Source organism: Scyliorhinus torazame, chromosome 11 (genome assembly GCF_047496885.1).
Source record: "Scyliorhinus torazame isolate Kashiwa2021f chromosome 11, sScyTor2.1, whole genome shotgun sequence".
Classification (NCBI taxonomy): Eukaryota; Metazoa; Chordata; class Chondrichthyes; order Carcharhiniformes; family Scyliorhinidae; genus Scyliorhinus; species Scyliorhinus torazame.
In genome coordinates, this window is record NC_092717.1 from 20,174,890 (window position 1) to 20,194,991 (window position 20,102).

Below are 20,102 nucleotides of genomic sequence, written 5' to 3' on the forward strand. Positions count from 1 at the left end.
CAGCGCGGTCTTGGAAGGGAATTTCCCCCAAAGTTCATCGAGGACCACCCTCCCCTCCACAATGCAAATCATAGAATTTACAGTGCAGAAGGAGGCCATTCGACCCATCGAATCTGCACCGGCCCTTGGAAAGAGCACCCTACTTAAGCCCACGCCTCCACTCTATCTCCGTAACCCAGTAACCCCACCTAACCTTTTTGGACACTAAGGGTAATTTATTATCGCCAATCCACCTAACTTGCACATCTTTGGACTGTGGGAGGAAACCGGAGCACCCGGTGGAAACCCACACACACACCCGGGAGAAGGTGCAGACTCCGCACAGACAGTGACCCAGGCCGGGAATCAAACCTGGGACCCTGGAGCTGTGAAGCAACTGTGCTAACCACTGTGCTACCGTGCTGCAAATCCTGCTCTCACTTCCACTTTTTCTCTGCAGAAAACACTTTAACTGCCTTTGATGTGGTCAAAGAGTTGTCAATCATTGCTCGATGTTTATAAACTTGGTGGTGGCACAAACCCACTGCCGCCTCACAGCTCCAGGGCCCCCGGTTCAATTCCCGCCTCCGGGTATTCCAGTTTCCTCCCATAGTCCAAAGATGTGCAGGCTAGGTGGATTGGCCATGCTAAATTGCCCCTTAAGTGTCAAAAAGGTTAGGTGGGGTTACTGGGTTATGGGGATCGGGTGGAGGCATGGGATTAAGTAGGGTGCTTTTTCCAAGGGCCAGTGCAGACTCAATAGGTCGAATGGCCTCCTTCTGCATTGTAACTTCGATGAAACATGGTTAGTTTCACAGCTGACTACTTGAAATCCACTCGAGTGTGAAGGGAAATGAGATTAAATAATCCAGGGAGCTGGTGGTGTGTGGAAGCTGTCAGTCATAGCCCAGTAAAATCAATTTCACATTTATATGAATGAAAACATTCCAGATCAAAGATCTAAGGGGGTTTAAAGTCAGCTGATGTGGCTTTCTCTTTCTGTAAATTGACAGGCGCTGCTTCCTCTGCCTGAGCCAGCAGGTTTATTGCACAGGAGAGTTTTAAAGCAGCGATTTTTTTCCCCCCCCTGTCTCTATCTGGATTGTTCCAGGCAGGGGTCTCTGTAATGGGGGGGCGTTTCTGATTGGGGTTCAGGTCACCCTTGTATTGTTGGGGGCAGATTAACAGAAAATTGCATGTTGAAGGTGCAGGATTGCATTGTTTGGGGGGGGGGGGGGGGGGGAGAGGAAGAGAAGAGGAGGAAGTCGCCAGACCTCGCTATGAAGCCGCCTGCTCATAATGGCAGCCCAATAGTGGGATTTGCAAAGAAATACCTTGCCTCGTGAATCACCTCTGATTTGTGCTCCCAAAACAGCCTCCCAAAAGGAGAATTCTGGCCAATCTCCAAAGGATCGATCTGCAGATGACTCAAGACATTTCAAGCTTTGGTCTGCAGATTACATAGATTACATAGAACATACAGTGCAGAAGGAGGCCATTCGGCCCATCGAGTCTGCACCGACCCACATTAATCCCTCACTTCCACCCAATAACCCCTCCCAACCCTTATGGACACTACGGGTAATTTAGCATGGCCAATCCACCTAACCTGCACGTCTTTGGACTGTGGGAGGAAACCGGAGCACCCGGAGGAAACCCACGCGGACACGGGGAGAACGATAGTCCGAAAGATATCCTGACTTAGGGTGACCCTTGCATATACATCCTGTGGCACTCCAACCTCACGTGCTGCTGTCATCTCCTGTGAGTAGACAAGCTGCAGACATGTAGGGTCAAACTACCATGGGCTGGATTCTCTGTTCCTGAGACTAAGGGCGACGCCAGAGGAGGATCCGTGGTGTTTCACGATGGGAAAATCTGCGTGAAACCCTCACCGATTCCTCTACCAGTGACGGGCTAGCACCGGTGTCGTGTGAAACACCCGCAGAATGCATAGAAATTTTTGGAGAATCACCGGGTCCGTCCTGCACAGGCGCAGGGCGGACAGGCCATACGCCTACACACCCCACACACGCACTGATTGCGCCGGAAAAGATGGCTCCAAGCTGCGCTGGACCACATACCCGCCCACCGAACCCCCCCCACTGCCCCCAGCCCTGGCAGGAGCCCCCGGCCAGCGGCACGGATCTCAGCCAAGTGTGGCGGTGCTGGACACTGTCCACACGCCCTCTCGCTCTCCCTCCACAGGCGCCATGCCAGGCTCATGGCTGCTGAGACCACACATGGCCCGCACCGTCGGGAACTCGGCCCAATGGAGGCAGCGAAACATGGGTGGGCCTGCGAATTACATTCCAACGGGGTTGCGACTGCGTGCGGCGCATGTCTCGATGTCGCCGACTTGGAGGGGGTGGAGCATCGCGACCCGGCGTCAAACCAGTGCCTGCTGCAATTTCGGCGTCAGGAGCCATTCTCCACCCGATCGCCTTCCAGATTTCGACGTAGGGCTGTGGAGAATCCCGCCATATAACTTTCCAAAACTGTTATTGGCTTCCCACCGCGAGTGGGTGGATTGCTGCCACTGCTCTGGAGGCACCACTGGTAAAAGTGCAAGGAGGCAGTCCTCTCCACTTCCCAAAAAAACGCCCCCTACCCCGAACCAAACCTGTCAAGGGTGCCAGAAATGCCCCCCCGGTCAATGCTTCCCTTCCCTGATACCCCATAATGTCTACACCTCAAACTCCAGCTCAACATTCTGGGAGATGAAGCTGCTCAAGGTGAAAATACTTTCTGCTGATGTGATTAGCTGGGACTATAATATTCTCCAAACTCCGATGTGCTATACTGCCATTCATATATGAACTTGCATTATTTATTTTATTAAATTAGCCTTGATTGGAGGGGGGTGGAGCTTAAACTATGCAACTATAACTAGATGATAAAAGGGAGAAAGAAAACCCAGAGAGTGGAAAACATGGGAAATTTATGAGCAATAATTTAAATATAACTTTTAATAGTATTGGATTTATTAGGATTAATTAAGATTTAAATGCTGCTTTAACTGAGAATGCAGGAAGGTCTAGGAAAAGCGTTTGTCTGTAGTTATCACCAGTAGTAATCGGTTGCTTATTGATTGTCATGCAGCTTGATAGAAAATGTAATTTTACAGCAACTTTCAAGTACAGGAACACACAGCACATCTTAATGCCGTTTCTAAAACAATGGCCAGAATTTTCCGGCTGTTCCAGACAGCGGGATCTCCTGGTCACACTGACGGCAACCCCCCCACCCCCCCACCAATGATGGCCCCAGTGCAAACAACAGGAAACCCCGTTGACATTGATGGGACCATGGAACCAGAATATCCTGCTGCCAGCCAAAGGCACTCTGCCTCTGTCGTGGCGAAACGCGTCATGATAGGCGTGAAATATCCCGCCCAATATTTCTGATGTGTGGGCTAACATTCAGAAACACACGTTTTACACTTCAATGAGCACCGAACAAGGTTAGCAAATTATTTTAGGTTGCATTAACAACCAGATGTTTAATGGGTTTAAATAAATGGATTTATGCCGTAATTCAAATAGTGAACAGAGAATGTCATGTCAAGGGATTAAGAATTTAATTACTATTTTAGTCAGTCGTAACTTTTGTGCTCAACTCAAGATAAGGAAATAGATTGCAGCAAAAGTTCAGAACAAGTAAATGTTTCCTACCTCATGAAGAATTGTACTGGAAATTGATTGAGTCAGCTGTCTTTTGACTGGAATATTGAGCAGTGTTTCCAAACCAGCACTGTATGACGCTAGTTGTAGCTCATAATCCTGTTGAATAAATAATATTATGTATATAACATATACCACAATAACACATACAAAATTAAATTATTCACCTACAAGACCGTATTGGAGTTTCTTACCTTTACTGACGTTGCACATAGGTCTGCATGCTTTTGGTAATCTTCAACATTGCCTCGTTTGCTCTTTACTTCAGAGTACAACTTCTGTTCAACAGTAAAGTATGTTTGCATTCAAGTAGGAAAACATTTTCAATAAAATTAGTCCATCTCAGTTATAATAATGAATGGTTGGTAATTGAATTAACATTCATTTCAGAGTTGAGGTGAATGGGAGGAAAGTCATATGCGAATCGAAACATTAAACTCAGTTTCTCTCTCCAATGTTACTGCCAGGCTTGCTGAGTATTTCCAGCACGGTTTATATTTTAAATTCTTGTCAAATCCCTCAATGACATCACTACCTCCCCATCTCTGTAACCTCTTTGAGCCATACAAACCTTTGAGACGCTGTGCTTCTTAATTCTAGCCACCCTGCACCACACCACCCTCCCTTACCCCACTTCCTCCAATTTTAATAACTTCTGTCTTGGTTGCCATGCCTCCAACTGCCTAGGCCCAAAACTCCAGAACAACATTCCTCCTCCCGCACCCCCATCTCAGCCTTAGGGATGCTTGTGAAAATCTCACTTTTTGACCAGGCTTTTGATTATCTGCCCCAAAACCTCAAAATTGTGTTTAATAATACTTCACCGACATGTCTTCAGACATTAAACCATGTCAAACATGCTGTATAAATCCAATTTGTTGATGAAAGCATCCCTGGCTGTTGCTTTCCCCCCACAGTAGGTCATTACCAATGTCACAAGACGGAAAGGACACAGATTTCCTTTCCTACACTGGACCCAGGCCACTGTCAGGGTAATGAAACACACTGGGTTTCCGCGAATGTCTTGAACGCAGCTGTATGCTGCCTGACAGACACTTCAGCACCTTCCCAAAGACGGTTGTGAAAAACTAGAATGAGGTGCAACAAAGCCATAATGATGAGTCTTGCAACAAGTAGGCAAGAGAATCAACAGGGAACTTGAGGTGGTGGATTTCCCACTCTCAATCCACAACTGTTGTGTGCCGTGGAAAAACCAGAAAAGTGGGGAAAATAAAATGGTGTGGAGAAGCAAAACAGACACGTTATGATGATCCTACAATTTATTTTAATCATTGCCAGTGTATAATTCAGGGCCCAGATTTATGCTAAAAATAACAATGACGCCATGGGCACTCACTCCTTTTATGGAGTAAATTGGACAACTTCCAAAGCACGCAGGTGTACAATTAAACATGGAAATCCTAAAGTTGCTTTTTAAGTTACCCCATTCCTCCCAGACGCCCAGAATTGAAATCCATGCAACAACATGAAGTTGCTGTAATTGCCCACTGGGCATAGTGGAATAAACTCACCCTGGTGCTTTCAAGTGTAATACCCAAACGGGCGCTGTAGTGTGACAACTAGGGGATTTTCACAGTAACTTCACTGCGGTATTAATGTAAGCCTACTTGTGGCACTCGTAAAGATTATTATTATTAATTTTTAAACAGCATGCCATGTCAGAATTATTTCCAAATAACCTCTCTGGCACTAAAAATTTAACTTTACAAGTGTGGAGTCAGATTCCGTCAGCGTTTTTTAGGGTTAAGAATTAACTATTTTTCTGTCCCTTATCTCTCAATCTCATCTGTCTTTCTCTCTTTATTTTGGTTTCAGCATGATTTAGATTTCCTAAAGCTTACGAGAGTGAACAACTCGCACCATTTCTTGGCTCCAACCCCAAAATTCAGGCAAAATAGATACCAAACAGTTACTGTAAATCTTATTTTTTTTGTGGAAATATCCAATACCACAATTGGTCATCAGCTTTTTTGAGATGCACGATGTACAATCTGGAGAGCAAGGATCAACAGAGAGAGGCAGACCCGGCCAGTTACAACAACGGGGGAAAAGAGAGCAGCTTCAGCACGAGAAACAGCACGGTGAGAGGCGGACCAGGCCACTTAGAACAGCAGGGGAAGGGAGAGTAGCTACAGAACGAGAAACAGCACAGAGAGGATCATCCAGTCAGTTAAAGCAACAGGAAAAGGGAGAGGAGATTCAGAGTGAGAAACAGCATGGAGAGAGGTGGACCCAGCCAGTTAAAGGTAAAAAGGAGAAATATTTAACAGATTAAAAAAAACTAAATATCAGCAGGAATTTCTTTTTAAAAATACAAAAATTAAATAAAATAGAGATGCAAGGCCAAGCGATGTGCTGTACCTGCATGATGTGGGAGCTGGTTACTAGTTACCACATCTGCAGCAAGTGTTGGTTTCTCGGGAAACGTCAGCTCAGAGTTGACACGCTGGAGTCTGAGCTTCGGTTGCTGCGATGCACGAGGGAGAGCGTATGTTCCCTGGGCACTGTATTTCAGGAGACAGCCACTGCCCCCTAGATTACCTTGAATTTGGACAGTGCTCAGGGACAGGAGGTAGGGTTGTAGCAGTTTCAGCCCCTGTCCAACAGGGCAAAATTCTTTCTCCTTGGGTGGATGAGAGCGGAGTCTGTAGAGAGGATGAGCAAACTGACCACAGCACCGTGGTATAGGGAGCCATTCAAGCGGGGGGAGAAAACAGAATTGTAGCCGTAATTGGGGATAGCATAGCTAGGGGCATAGACACTGTTCTCTGTGATCAAGATCGAGAGTCCCAAAGGTTGTGATGCCTACCTGGTACCAGGGTTCGGGATATCTCATCTGGGCTGCAGAGGAACTTGAGATGAGATCAGCCATGATTGTATTAAATGACACCGCAGGCTCGAGGGGCTGAACTGCCGAGACTCCTGGTTCTTACATTCTTATGAAACTTTCACTGGATTTAACCAGTTAAATTGGTTTGAAATCAATACACGAATAAAATGACTTTCTCCAGTAATTACAAGAAGACAGTATAGTTCAAAAAAGTAAATTCATACAAACCTTCTGCTCATTTAGCTGATCCACTAGGATATTTATATCCCCAAATCTATTAACTTGCAATGTATCCTGTTTCTGTTTTGTCACGTCAATCCACTTGCTCAGGTTCTGGAACAATTCTCCATAGTCTTTCAATTGCCTATGTTCCTTATCCAAGTCTAAATATCTGCAGAACAAAGAAAAAATACATATCTCATTCCATGGGTGTAATAATGAATTGATTGCAATGTCTTTATGATTTAACTTTTATTCTTTTCTTGTAAATTATTAGCCAGTAAAATTACTGACATATCATGGTTTCTAGCCACAATTTCAGAAATGTTATGGGCTGTAGCAAGGAACAGCTGCGGAGAAGCATGAATAAGAGAAGCTATGAGTGAGTAACTTAGAGTGAAGAGAGTCACAGCCTTGACATCAAGGAGATTGTGGCATCAAGGTGCCTCAGCAAAACTGGAGTCAATGGGTATCAGGTGGAAAACTCTCCACTGGCTGGAGTCATACCCACAAAGAAAATAGTTGCAGTTGCAGGAGGTCAATCATTTCCATTCCAAAATATCACTGCAGGAGTTCCTCAGGGTAGTGTCTGAGGCCCGACCACCTTCAACTGATTCAATGACCTTCCTTCCATCTTAAGGTCAGAATGGGGGATGTTTGCTAATTATTACACAACGCGCAGCACCATTTGCAACTCCTCAGATACTGAAATAACCCATGTCCAAAGGCAGCAAGATCTGGACAATATCCAGACTTGGGTTGACAAGCAGCAAGTAATCTTCACACCATGCAAGTGACAGGAACTAACCACCTCCAACAAGAAAGAATCTTAGATTCATCATCCCCATGTCATTCAATGACATTACCATTACCGAGTCCCCCACTATCAACATCCAGGGGATCACCATTGACCAAAAACTGAACTGGTCTTGCCAAATGATTATGCGGCATTTTCTAGCCCTTTCTTCCAGCATGCTCCTCCAGTACTGCTGAAGGTTCCCCGGTGATGGGACTGTCGAGCGAACCATGCAGAATGCTATAGACTTCAGTGGGACCAGACGATCTGCCAGCGGCCAAAGACGAGCTGCCTCCATCGCTGGAAAGGTGCAAGGGAGGATGGGGGGCTACTAGAAACTCCCGGCCACCATGGCTGTAACAGATCAGAGGCTGGGAATCCTGCAATGAGTAACTCATTTCCCAAAGCCTGTCCATGATTTACAACGTACAAGCCAGGAGTGTGACGGAATCCTCCCCATCTGCCTAGATAAGTGCAGCTCCAACAACACTCAAGATGTTCGACACCATCCAGGACAAAACACGCTTCGTGGCCCCGATCGACAAACATTCATTCCCTCTACCATCGACGCACAGTGGCTGCTGTGTATCTTTAACGCACTGCAGACTCACCAAGGCTCTTCAGCCAACACTTCCCAAATCCTTGGTCATTACCAACTGGAAGGACAACCCAACGGACTCAGAGAACACCACCATCTTGAAGTTCCCCTCCAAGCCACTCAATTTCCTGGCTTGGGCATATATCACCGTTCCTTCATTGTAGCGGAGTTAAAATCTGAGAACTGTATGGTGCGTGTACCTACGTCACAAGGACTGAAGTAGTTCAGGAAGGCAGCTCACCACCACCTTCTCAAGGGCAATTAGGGATGGGGAAAAAATGCTGGACCAAATATATAAATGAAATTTTAAAAACGTGAACATTACAATACAATATGTATTATGCTGCTTGTCAACTGCTTGGTCCAGTATTTACGTTGAAATCACAATCTTCCCCAAATGTAAATGAACTGCTATTGGGCAGCTAGTGCTGACTGATGCTAATCCTAAAAGAGTCCTACAAACATCAGTGAACATTAAGAATCTGCTTTGACCTGCTTTTGTCAATATGGGTGGCATTAAACTGGGTTCAGAATTGGTCCACTTCAACACCCTTTACTTTGGAGTCCGCAAACATTTAGACCCTTTTCCTGAAATTGTTTGGGACGCAGGCACTTAAGTTTTTTTTCCCCCACTTGATTACAGATCTGGACATCCCTCAACATCTTCACATACCAAACATCAATATACTTTCACATCAATATAAGAATTCGCTGAATGGCCATCTTCTGTAGGGATTCTATAAAAATGGGGTAGAGATTATGATATAAAATGGGTGACTTAATTTAAAGGGCGGCATGATGGCATAGTGGTTAACACTGCTGCCTCACAGCGCCAGGGACCCGGGTTCAATTCCAGCCTTGGGTCACTGCCTGTGTGGAGTTTGCACTTTCTCCCAGTGTCTTTGTGGGTTTCTTCCAGGTGCCCTAGTTTCCTCCCACAATCCAAAGATGTGCATGTTGGTGGATTGGCCATGATAAATTGCCCTTTAGTGTCCAGGGATGTGGTCAGGTTATGGAGTTACGAAGATAGAGGGGATGGGCATGGGTAGAGGACTTTTTCGAAGGGTCGGTGTAGACTCGATGAGCTGAATGGCCTGATTCTGCACTGTAGGGATTCTATGAAAATGGGGCAGAGATTATGATATACTCATGACAATTTTTGTGAAATGCTTTGATGTCTATCTTTGGGAGTATCCAAATCCTTCTCCATAAGAATTAATACTTTTCATTTCACTATAATAAGAATCTTTATTATTGTCATAAGTAGGCTTACTTTAACACTGCAATGAAGTTACTGTGAAAAGCCCCTTATTAAGACACTTCTACCTTCCTTAGCTGCCATGTTTCCCCACCACTAGATTTCAAGCTCCACATTCTCTACTAGGGGACAGTCTGGAGTGACCTCAGCCTCTAGTCAGTAATGGAGACAAATGAGGCTATTCCACCAGAAAACTGGGTATTGACATAGAATCCCTACAGTGCAGAAGGAGGCCATTTGGCTCATCGAGTCTGCACCGGTGATTTGAAAGACCATCCTGCACAGACCCAATCCCGCCCTATCTCTGTAACCTCACCAAAGCTTTGCACACTTCGGGGCAATTTAGCGTGGCCAATCCACCTAACCTGCACATCTTTGGACTGTTGGAGGAAACCGGAGCACCCGGAGGAAATCCATGCAGACAGAGAGAATGTGCAAACTCCATAGACAGTCACCAGAGGTCGGAATCGAACTGGGGTCCCTGGTGCTGTGAGGCAGCAGTGCTAACCACTGTGCCACCGTGTCGCCACAAACTATTAGTCTAAGGCCACAACACTCTGGCTCCAGAAGCCATTTTATTCAAGATGTTGCCTTTCCTTCAGGCAGGCTTCTTGCTGAAGATGCCTTTTGAACCACCCCCAAAGGAATATAAATTGAAATGCACAACCAATCTTACCAAGTCCAGCATGTTGGAATTGGGCGCACTCCTTCAATTACTGTTTGTTTACAAATATTATCTTCTTATGGCAATTCGACCATTCAAAATTCAAATCCTGAATGACCCATCCACAAAGTCAGTGCGTGGATGGCACTGCTGCATCACTGCGCCAGGGAGCTGGGTTCGATTCCGGCCTTGGGCGACTGTGTGGAGTGTGCATGTTCTCCCAGTGCCTGCGTGGGTTTCCTCTGGGTGCCCTGGTTTCCTTCTACAGTCCATAGATGTGCAGGTTAGGTGGACTGACCAAGCTAACATTGCCCCTTAGTGTTCAGGGGTGGGTCTAGGTAGGGTACTCTTTTGGAGGGTCGGTGCAGACTCACTGGACTGAATGGACTGTAGAGATTTGATGGTTCTATGTATGACAGCTACCAATACTTCAGCAGGATTTTGTACATTTATCGGAGGTACAATAAACTGGATGTGTTTAGTGGTGTTCAAACTATTAGTTACCTTTCCTGTTCTTGTGTATCCTCCCTTCAATTTACAACTAAAACCCAGTTCCGTGCAGAATTGACAAGCTCAAACTTCCAGGATCCTTGACAAGAAATGTGAACCTATAATCTCTTCATTCAGGACAAGATTTCTACCGACTGAACTGAACTAATATACTTAATTTTTAAAATTTTAAATAGGCAATATCCAACCTGCTATCAATTTCTTTGTAAATTCTCTGCCATCGGTCAGACATCTGCGTGACCTTTTCATTGTATTTAGTGAGGTCAATATCACATTTGTAGAAAGATGGCATTATGTCATTGTTGATTCGAAGGGACTTCTGCATATTTTGCTGCATAGTCATAATTAAGTCTTTCTTCTGATCCAGTTCACTCTTCATTTTCTAAGAAAAAAAAAAGTGTAAAACATTAGTGCACATAGCTACTTTTAAAAAAAGACAATGGGCGGAATTTTCAATTCCCTGCACAGCCGGGAATCCAGAGATCAGGGCAGCGTTTTAATGAGAGCTCTGATCGGCGATATGCAACACCGGAACCCCCCCCCCCCCCAAAACAATGCACAGATACCACCCTACCCCCCCCCCACAAAATCAATAAGAGGAATCCCCCCCCCCCCCCCCCCCCCCCCCCAGTGGAGCTCTTCAGTGGTCCCACTTCCAGCACCCTGACACTGTCCCATCAAATTACTTCTCAGACTTCCAATTTGCATGGTTTGGCTTTTAACTCTAACATTAATACTAGCCAGGTGTGCCAGTGTAAAACTGGCGGGAGATGGGCAGGGTGGGAGATAAAACCACCCAGTGACGTTTGACGAATCTTGTCCTATTTTCTAGATTCCTCAGTTAGGTATAAGAGCATAAGAACATAAGAACTAGGAGCAGGAGTAGGCCATCTGGCCCCTCGAGCCTGCTCCACCATTCAATGAGATCATGGCTGATCTTTTGTGGACTCAGCTCCACTTTCCGGCCCGAACACCATAACCCTTAATCCCTTTATTCTTCAAAAAACTATCTATCTTTATCTTAAAAACATTTAATGAAGGAGCCTCTACTGCTTCACTGGGCAAGGAATTCCATAGATTCACAACCCTTTGGGTGAAGAAGTTTCTCCTAAACTCAGTCCTAAATCTACTTCCCCGTATTTTGAGGCTATGCCCCCTAGTTCTGCTTTCACCCGCCAGTGGAAACAACCTTGCCGCATCTATCCTGTCTATTCCCTTCATAATCTTATATGTTTCTATAAGATCCCCCCTCATCCTTCTAAATTCCAACGAGTACAGTCCCAGTCTACTCAACCTCTCCTCGTAATCCAACCCCTTCAGCTCTGGGATTAACCTAGTGAATCTCCCCTGCACACCCTCCAGTGCCAGTACGTCCTTTCTCAAGTAAGACCAAAACTGAACACAATACTCCAGGTGTGGCCTCACTAACACCTTATACAATTGCAGCATAACCTCCCTAGTCTTCAACTCCATCCCTCTACCAATGAAGGACAAAATTCCATTTGCCTTCTTAATCACCTGTTGCACCTGTAAACCAACTTTTTGCGACTCATGCACTAGCACACCCAGGTCTCTCTGCACAGCAGCATGTTTTAATATTTTATCATTTAAATTATATTACCCTTTTGCTGTTATTCCTACCAAAATGGATAACCTCACATTTGTCAACATTGTATTCCATCTGCCAGACCCTAGCCCATTCACTTAGCCTATCCAAATCCCTTTGCAGACTTCCAGTATCCTCTGCACTTTTTGCTTTACCACTTATCTTAGTGTCGTCTGCAAACTTGGACACATTGCCCTTGGTCCCCAACTCCAAATCATCTATGTAAATTGTGAACAGTTGTGGGCCCAACACTGATCCCTGAGGGACACCACTAGCTACTGATTGCCAACCAGAGAAACACCCAATAATCCCCACCCTTTGCTTTCTATTAATTAACCAATCCTCTATCCATGGTACTACTTTCCCCTTAATGCCATGTATCTTTATCTTATGCAGCAACCTTTTGTGTGGCACCTTGTCAAAGGCTTTCTGGAAATCTAGATATACCACATCCATTGGCTCCCCGTTATCTACCGCACTGTTAATGTCCTCACAAAATTCCACTAAATTAGTTAGGCATGACCTGCCCTTTATGAACCCATGCTGCGTCTGCCCAATGGGACAATTTCCATCCAGATGCCTCGCTATTTCTTCCTTGATGATAGATTCCAGCATCTCCCCTACTACCGAAGTTAAGGTCACTGGCCTATAATTACCCGCTTTCTGCCTACCTCCTTTTTTAAACAGTGGTGTCACGTTTGCTAAGACCACCCCAGAGTCTAGTGAATTTTGGTAAATTATCACTAGTGCATTTGCAATTTCCCTAGCCATCTCTTCTGGCACTCTGGGATGCATTCCATCAGGTCCAGGAGACTTGTCTACCTTTAGCCCCATTAACTTGTCCATCACTACCTCCTTGGTGATAACAATCCTCTCAAGGTCCTCACCTGTCATAGCCTCATTTCCATCAGTCACTGGCATGTTATTTGTGTCTTCCACTGTGAAGACCGACCCAAAAAACCTGTTCAGTTCCTCAGCCATTTCCTCATCTCCCATTATTAAATCTCCCCTCTCATCCTCTAAAGGACCAATATTTACCTTAGCCACTCTTTTTTGTTTTATGCATTTGTAGAAACCTTTACTATCTGTTTTTATATTTTGAGCAAGTTTACTCTCATAATCTATCTTACTCTTCTTTATAGCTTTTTTAGTAGCTTTCTGTTGCCCCCTAAAGATTTCCCAGTCCTCTAGTCTCCCACTGATCTTTGCTACTTTGTATGTTTTTTCCTTCAATTTGATACTCTCCCTTATTTCCTTAGATATCCACGGTCGATTTTCCCTTTTTACCGTCCTTCCTTTTTGTTGGTATAAACCTTTGCTGAGCACTGTGAAAAATCACTTGGAAGGTTCTCCACTGTTCCTCAACTGTTTCACCACAAAGTCTTTGCTCCCAGTCTACCTTAGCTAGTTCTTCTCTCATCCCATTGTAATTGCCTTTGTTTAAGCACAAAACACTAGTGCTTGATTTTACCTTCTCACCCTCCATCTGTATTTTAAATTCCACCATATTGTGATCGCTCCTTCCGAGAGGATCCCTAACTATGAGATCCTGAATCAATCCTGTCTCATTACACAGGACCAGATCTAGGACCGCTTGTTCCCTTGTAGGTTCCATTACATACTGTTCTAGGAAACTATCGCGGATACATTCTATAAACTGCTCCTCAAGGCTGCCTTGACCGACCTGGTTAAACCAATCGACATGTAGATTAAAATCCCCCATGATAACTGCTGTTTTTCGCCTTACTATTCCTGATTTCCACCCAAATGGATTCAACCTTATCCTCCATAGCACCAATGTCATCCCTTACTGTTGCCCGGATGTCATCCTTAAATAACAGAGCTGCACCACCTCCCTTACCATCCACTCTGTCCTTCCGAAAGATTTGATACCCTCGGATACTCCCAGTCGTGACCATCCTTTAACCATGTTTCAGTATAAGTCATCTAATATCTCAAAGTGTGCCTAGCAGAGGCAGATCAAAGTGGGCTTAGCAGAGGCAGTTTTTTCAGGGGAAGATTTGCTGATTCACTGACTGCTATTGGAAAGTGTATGCATGTTGTGGGACTACAGATCCAGTCTTGGATGTGATTCCCTCCATCACTGAATAACCTAACACTCACTGTTTTCACCCTAAAAATGATCTCTTTGTACTGCAGGGGTACAAATGTTTATTGAGATGTATCCCAGTGATAATTTGAGCAGATCACATCGACTTTGTAGAAATCAATGGGACCAAAATAGGACAAGTTCTACAATGGATGGGCAATCAACCACAACAATTTAACTATCTACCCCCCAAAAAGGTGAAAATTACCCCCAATGTGTTTAATGAGAACTGAAAGTAACACAAGTGGCTCTGATACAGTGAGGCTGTGGCACAGTGGTATGGCGAGGCAGAGGAGCAGTGGTGTTGTCACTAGTAATCCAGAAACCCAAAATAATACTCTGGGGACCCGGATTCAAATTCCACCATGGCAGATGGTGAAATTTGAATTCAATAAAAGTCTAATGATGACCATGAAACCATTGTCGATTGTCGTAAAAAGCCACCTGGTTCACTAGTGTCCTTTAGGGAAGGAAATCTGTCGTCCTTACCTGGACTACATGTTATTCTAGACCCATAGCAATGTGGCTAACTCTTAAATGCCCTCTGAAATTGTCTAGTAAACTACTCAGTCCAATAAATGAATGAAATGAAAATCACTTATTGTCACAAGTAGGCTTCAAATGAAGTTACTGTGAAAAGCCCCTAGTCGCCACATTCCAGCGCCTGTTCGGGGAGGCTGGTACGGGAATTGAACCGTGCTGCTGGCCTGCCTTGGTCTGCTTTCAAAGCCAGCGATTTAGCCCTGTGCTAAACAGCCCTGGCCCAGCCAGTGACGCTCTCACCTCCTGAACGAATAAAATCAATTCGGTTTACCTTGAGATTGAATCGGTGTAATTCTATTTTATCCAAACTCATTGGGACTGTTTCCTCTTCAGTTAGTCGAGCTTCATAAACTTTTATCACATCCTCCGCCTCCAGAATATTTTGAAAGAGCAACTTCAGTGCTTTCATTCTAAAACCAAATTAATGCAATTAGTGCATTCATGCAAAAATAGAAATAAACAATTAACATGGGCTCACAAATAACACTCCAGCATGGTTCTTAAAGCTGAGAAGAGGGGATTCTACAAAGGGCCACATCTCTTATCATTTAGAAATCGATACAATGCCTGATATCCTCTCTTGGTTAAGTTACAATAAAGCAGAAGGATATATTTTTGATTCAGTTGCAATGGAGAAGTCTTATTCAACAATAATTCTTATGTCTATGTTCGGATGGTAGCACAGTGGTTAGCATTGATGCTTCACAGCATCAAACTGCTTCAAACCCAGGTTTGATTCCCACTTGGGTCACTGTCTGTGCGGAGTCTGCACGTCCGGGGGCTCCTCCTACAAGTCCCGAAAGATGTGCTGTTAGGCGAATTGGACATTCTGTATTCTCCCTCAGCATACCCGAACAGGCGGCAAAGTGTGGTGACTAGGGGCTTTTCCCAGTAACTTCATTGCTGTGTTAATGTAAGTCTACTTGTGACACTAATAAAGTTTATTATTATTGTGGGTTTTTCCCAAGTACTGCAATGGGTATGGGCCCACAACAACATTCTAGCAGTACCAGAGACTTGTGCTCCAGAACTATCCAAGCTATTCCAGTACAGCTACCACACCAGCATCCACTAGAGTTGTCGCTGAACTGGCATCTATGTGGAAAATTGCCCAGGTATGTCCAGTCTACAAAGGCAGGACTAATTCAACCCGGTCAAATACTGCCCCATCAGTCTACTCTCAATCATTAACAAAGTCATGGAAGGGGTCGCTGTCAGTACTACCAAGCGGCACCTATTCTGCAACAACTTGGTTCACTGATGCTCAGTTTGCTTCTACCAGGGGCACGGTACCCCTGACCTCATTACAGCTTTGGTCCAAACATGGACAAAAGAACTGAATTCCAGAGCTGAGAGTGACCCAAAAAATCCTGGCACAATTGAAGTCAATGGGAATGATGGAAAAGTTTGGTTGGAGTCATACATTGAATCTCTACAGTACAGAAGGAGGCCATTCAGTCCATTGAGTCTGCACCGACTCTCTAAAAGAGCACCCTACCTAGGCCCACTCCCCTGCCCTATCCCCATGCCGTTGGACACTAAGGAGCAATTTAGCATGGGCAATCCACCTAACCTGCACTGTAGGAAGAAACCAGAGCACCCGGAGGAAGCCCACGCAGTCTCGGGTGAGAATTTGCAAACTCCACATAGTCAGTACGGTCGAATCGACCCCGGTCCTGGCGCTGAGAGTTAGCAGTGTTAACCACTGTGCCACCCTCATCTTCAGCTGCTTCAATGATCTCCTGCCCATAAGGACAGATGTGGGATGATTGCGTAACATTTAGCTTAATTTGCAACTCCTCAGATAATGAAGCAGTCTGTGGTCCACATGCAGCAAGGCCTGGACAACATTCAGGCTTGGGCTGCTAAGTGGCAAATGACATTCATGCCACACAAGCGGCAGGCAACGACCATCTCCAACAAGTGAGAATCTAACCATCACCCCATGATATTCAATGGTATCACCATCACTAAATCCCCTACTATCAACATCCTGGGGATTGCCACTGACTAGAAACTTAACTAGACCAGCCATATGGATACTGTGACAACAGGAGCAGGTCAGAGGCTGTGAATTTTGAGCTCGGCAACTCACTTCCTGACTCCAGAGAGCCTGTTCACAAAGCACAAATCAGGAGTGTGATGGAATACTCTCCACTTGGCCGGTACTACTCCAACAACACTCAAGAAGCTCAAAACAATCCAAAACAAAGTTGCATGGTTTATCAGCACCCCCCCCCCCCAGCCCAAATATTCACTCCCTCCATCAATGATGCAGTGGCAGCAGCGTGTACCATATACAAGACGTCCCAAGGCGCGTTACATCAGCGAGACCATGCAGATACTAAGACAACGGATGAACGGACATCGCACAACAATCACCAGGCAGGAGTGTTCTCTTCCAGTCGGGGAACACTTCAGCAGTCAGGACTTTCAGCCTCTGATCTTCGGGTAAACATTCTCCAAGGATGCCTTCAAGACACACGACAATGCAGAACCGCCGAGCAGAAACTGGTAGCCAAGTTCCGCACGCACGAGGACGGCCTCAACTGGAATCTCGGGTTCATGTCACTTTGCATGTAACCCCCACCATACTGCCCGGGTTTGCAGAATCCTACTAACTGTCCCAGCTTGAGACAATTCACACCTCGATGACCTGTGATTGTCCCTCATTCCACTCACACTGTTTGTACCTGTAAAGACTTGTTTACCTGTAAAGACTTGCATTCCAACCATTCTTCACATTTTAACCTGTAATTGTCTTTGCAATTGTGTCGCTGCCTATGTATGCTGTGTTTATGAACCTGCCTCCACTTCATCCATGAAGGATCAGGCGCCGAAAGCTTGCGATTTCTAATAAACCTGTTGGACTTTAACCTGGTGTTGTGCGACGACTTAATATGCAAGATGCACTGCATTAACCCATCAAGGCTCCTTCAACAGCACCTTACAAACCCGTGAACACCACCACCTGGAAGGACAAAGGCAGAAAATGCATGGGAACACCACCAGCTGTTAAGTTCCTCTCCAAGCATGCGGACTTGTATCACTGTTCCTTTACTGTTACTGGGTCAAAGTCCTGGAACTCTTTCCAAATGGCACTAAGATTGTATCAACATCGTACGAACTGCAGCAGTTCAAGAAGGTCACTCAGCACCACCTTCTCAAGGACCATTAGGCGTGAGCAATAAACTCTGACATCCCATGAAAAAATAAAAAGGGAAGACTTGTCATTGATCGTGTACTCTGGCTACCAGCTTCCCATGATTATTCAAAATGCTTTCTAAAAAAAAAAATCAGCTGTTTTTCCCCTGCAAACTGTAATTTTTTATATCCAAAAATAAGGGTTTGAACTAGATTTAAAAAACATATTTCACAATAAGATGACTAAATGGACTAACAGAATTGAGATGTTAAATCTTCATGTGCCTACATTAAAGCTTATACCTGATCTCAGCCTTTAGAAAACGCCTGGGCCAAATTCAAACCAGTTATAACATTGGCGTAACTACGATCTGAATTTGGATCATGCAGTCTGTACATGTACAGTTCCCTAATTTCTTAGGATGCATCCTTACCAGTCTTCTGTGCTAATGGAATATTTTTAATCTGAAGAACTACTAACAAACAAAATTTGACAACACCATAATGCAATAGCAGGTGGCCAAAAGCTTGGTCTACGAGGCAGGTTTTAAGTAGTAAAGGACTGAAGTGAGTGAGTGGCTGGGGGTTGAAGGAATTCTAGATGCTTTCTAGAAGAATTCTAGAGGCAAATGAAGGCAGAGCCACCCATGAAGTAGTGGGAAAAAGAACAGATGAGAGCAGATATCAGAGGGTTGAGGGAAGTTAGAGAGATATAGAGAGGGGAAACACTGACAAAGTTTGAAAGCATGGATAGAATTTTTTTAATGAATAATTAATTAATAATCATTTAAAATTAGGGAATTGCTGAACAAAGAGCCAATGGTCAGTCAGTGAGTACAGGGGTAATGAGTGATTGGGGTTTGGGCATGCAGGGTTTTGGATGAGTGGAGAATGCAATGTGAACGATTAGTCAGGGAAGAACTGGGATCGTGGAGTCTGGACGTAACACAAGCATGGATGAGGGTTTCAACAGCAGACACATAGGGTCCGTGTGGAAGTAGACAATGGCCAAGATTTTCTGCTCCAATTTGCATTGGGCGAGTTTGGAAATGGGAGCAGAGGACTTCCGGGTGCGGCGATGACCAGCTGAGTCGCACGTTTCGGCAGCTCCCTGTGAAACGGACTTTTGGGCTCTTGATAGGAGCCCCAACGGCAATTTTAACGGCTGAAAACACCGTGCGGTAAAACCAGAAGGGTGTTCCCCCTGGACACTGATGGGAAAAAGGAGAGGAAAGTGGCCGGATTGCAGCGGATCCTTTGGAACAACGGCAAGGAAGGCAAGCAGAAACCAAGATGGCGTCGGAAGGTGGCAGTTTCATATGGGGCCCTGAACAACAAGAGTTTTTGAAACGCTGCGTGGAGGAGATAAAAAAGGAAATGAAGAAAGAGTTGTTGGCCCCGATACTACAGGCGATTGAAGGGCTGAAAGAGGAACAAAAGACCCAGGAGCAGGAGCTTCGGGTCGTGAAGGCGAAAGCAGCAGAGAATGAAAACGACATACAGGGCCTGGTGGTGAAGTCGGAGATACAGGAGGCACACCAGAAACGATCTGTGGAGAGGTTGGAGGCACTGGAAAATAACGCAAGGAGGAACAACTTGAGGATTCTTGGCCTTCCTGAAGGTGTGGAGGGGGGCGGACGTCGGGGCATATGTGAGCACGATGCTGCACTCGTTAATGGGAGTGGAGGCCCCGACGGGTCCGTTGGAGGTGGAGGGAGCATACCGAGTTATGGTGCGAGGACCGAGAGCAGGAGAAGCTCCCAGAGCCATAGTGGTGAGATTTCTCCGTTTTAATGGATAGAGAAATGGTCCTTAGATGGGCGAAGAAAACTCGGTGTAGTAAATGGGAGAACGCGGTGATCCGCGTCTATCAAGATTGGAGTGCGGAGGTGGCGAGAAGGAGGGCGAGCTTTAATCGGGCCAAAGCGGTACTTCACAAAAAAAAGATAAAGTTTGGAATGCTGCAACCGGCAAGACTGTGGGGTCACATATCAAGGGAGGCACCACTACTTTGAGACGGCGGATGAAGCGTGGACTTTTATTGTAGAAGAAAAATTGGAATGATTGGACTACGAAAATGAACGTTTGGACAAAGTGGTGGGACGAGTGGGGGGGGGGGGCGAAGAGGGATTGTATGATTA

General features: G+C 45.3%; 1 protein-coding gene across 1 annotated transcript in view; it reads right to left on the minus strand.

Moving 5' to 3' along the window:
* Window positions 1-20,102, minus strand: part of dspa (desmoplakin a) — a 99,141-nt gene that overhangs the window by 20,124 nt on the left and 58,915 nt on the right. The window contains exons 17-21 of the mRNA XM_072467012.1: window positions 15,089-15,227; window positions 10,747-10,940; window positions 6,742-6,904; window positions 3,857-3,940; window positions 3,654-3,761 (exon numbers count right to left, since the gene is read on the minus strand). Of these exons, the coding sequence (XP_072323113.1) occupies window positions 3,654-3,761; window positions 3,857-3,940; window positions 6,742-6,904; window positions 10,747-10,940; window positions 15,089-15,227 (688 nt within the window). The remainder of the gene's footprint in view (window positions 1-3,653; window positions 3,762-3,856; window positions 3,941-6,741; window positions 6,905-10,746; window positions 10,941-15,088; window positions 15,228-20,102) is intronic.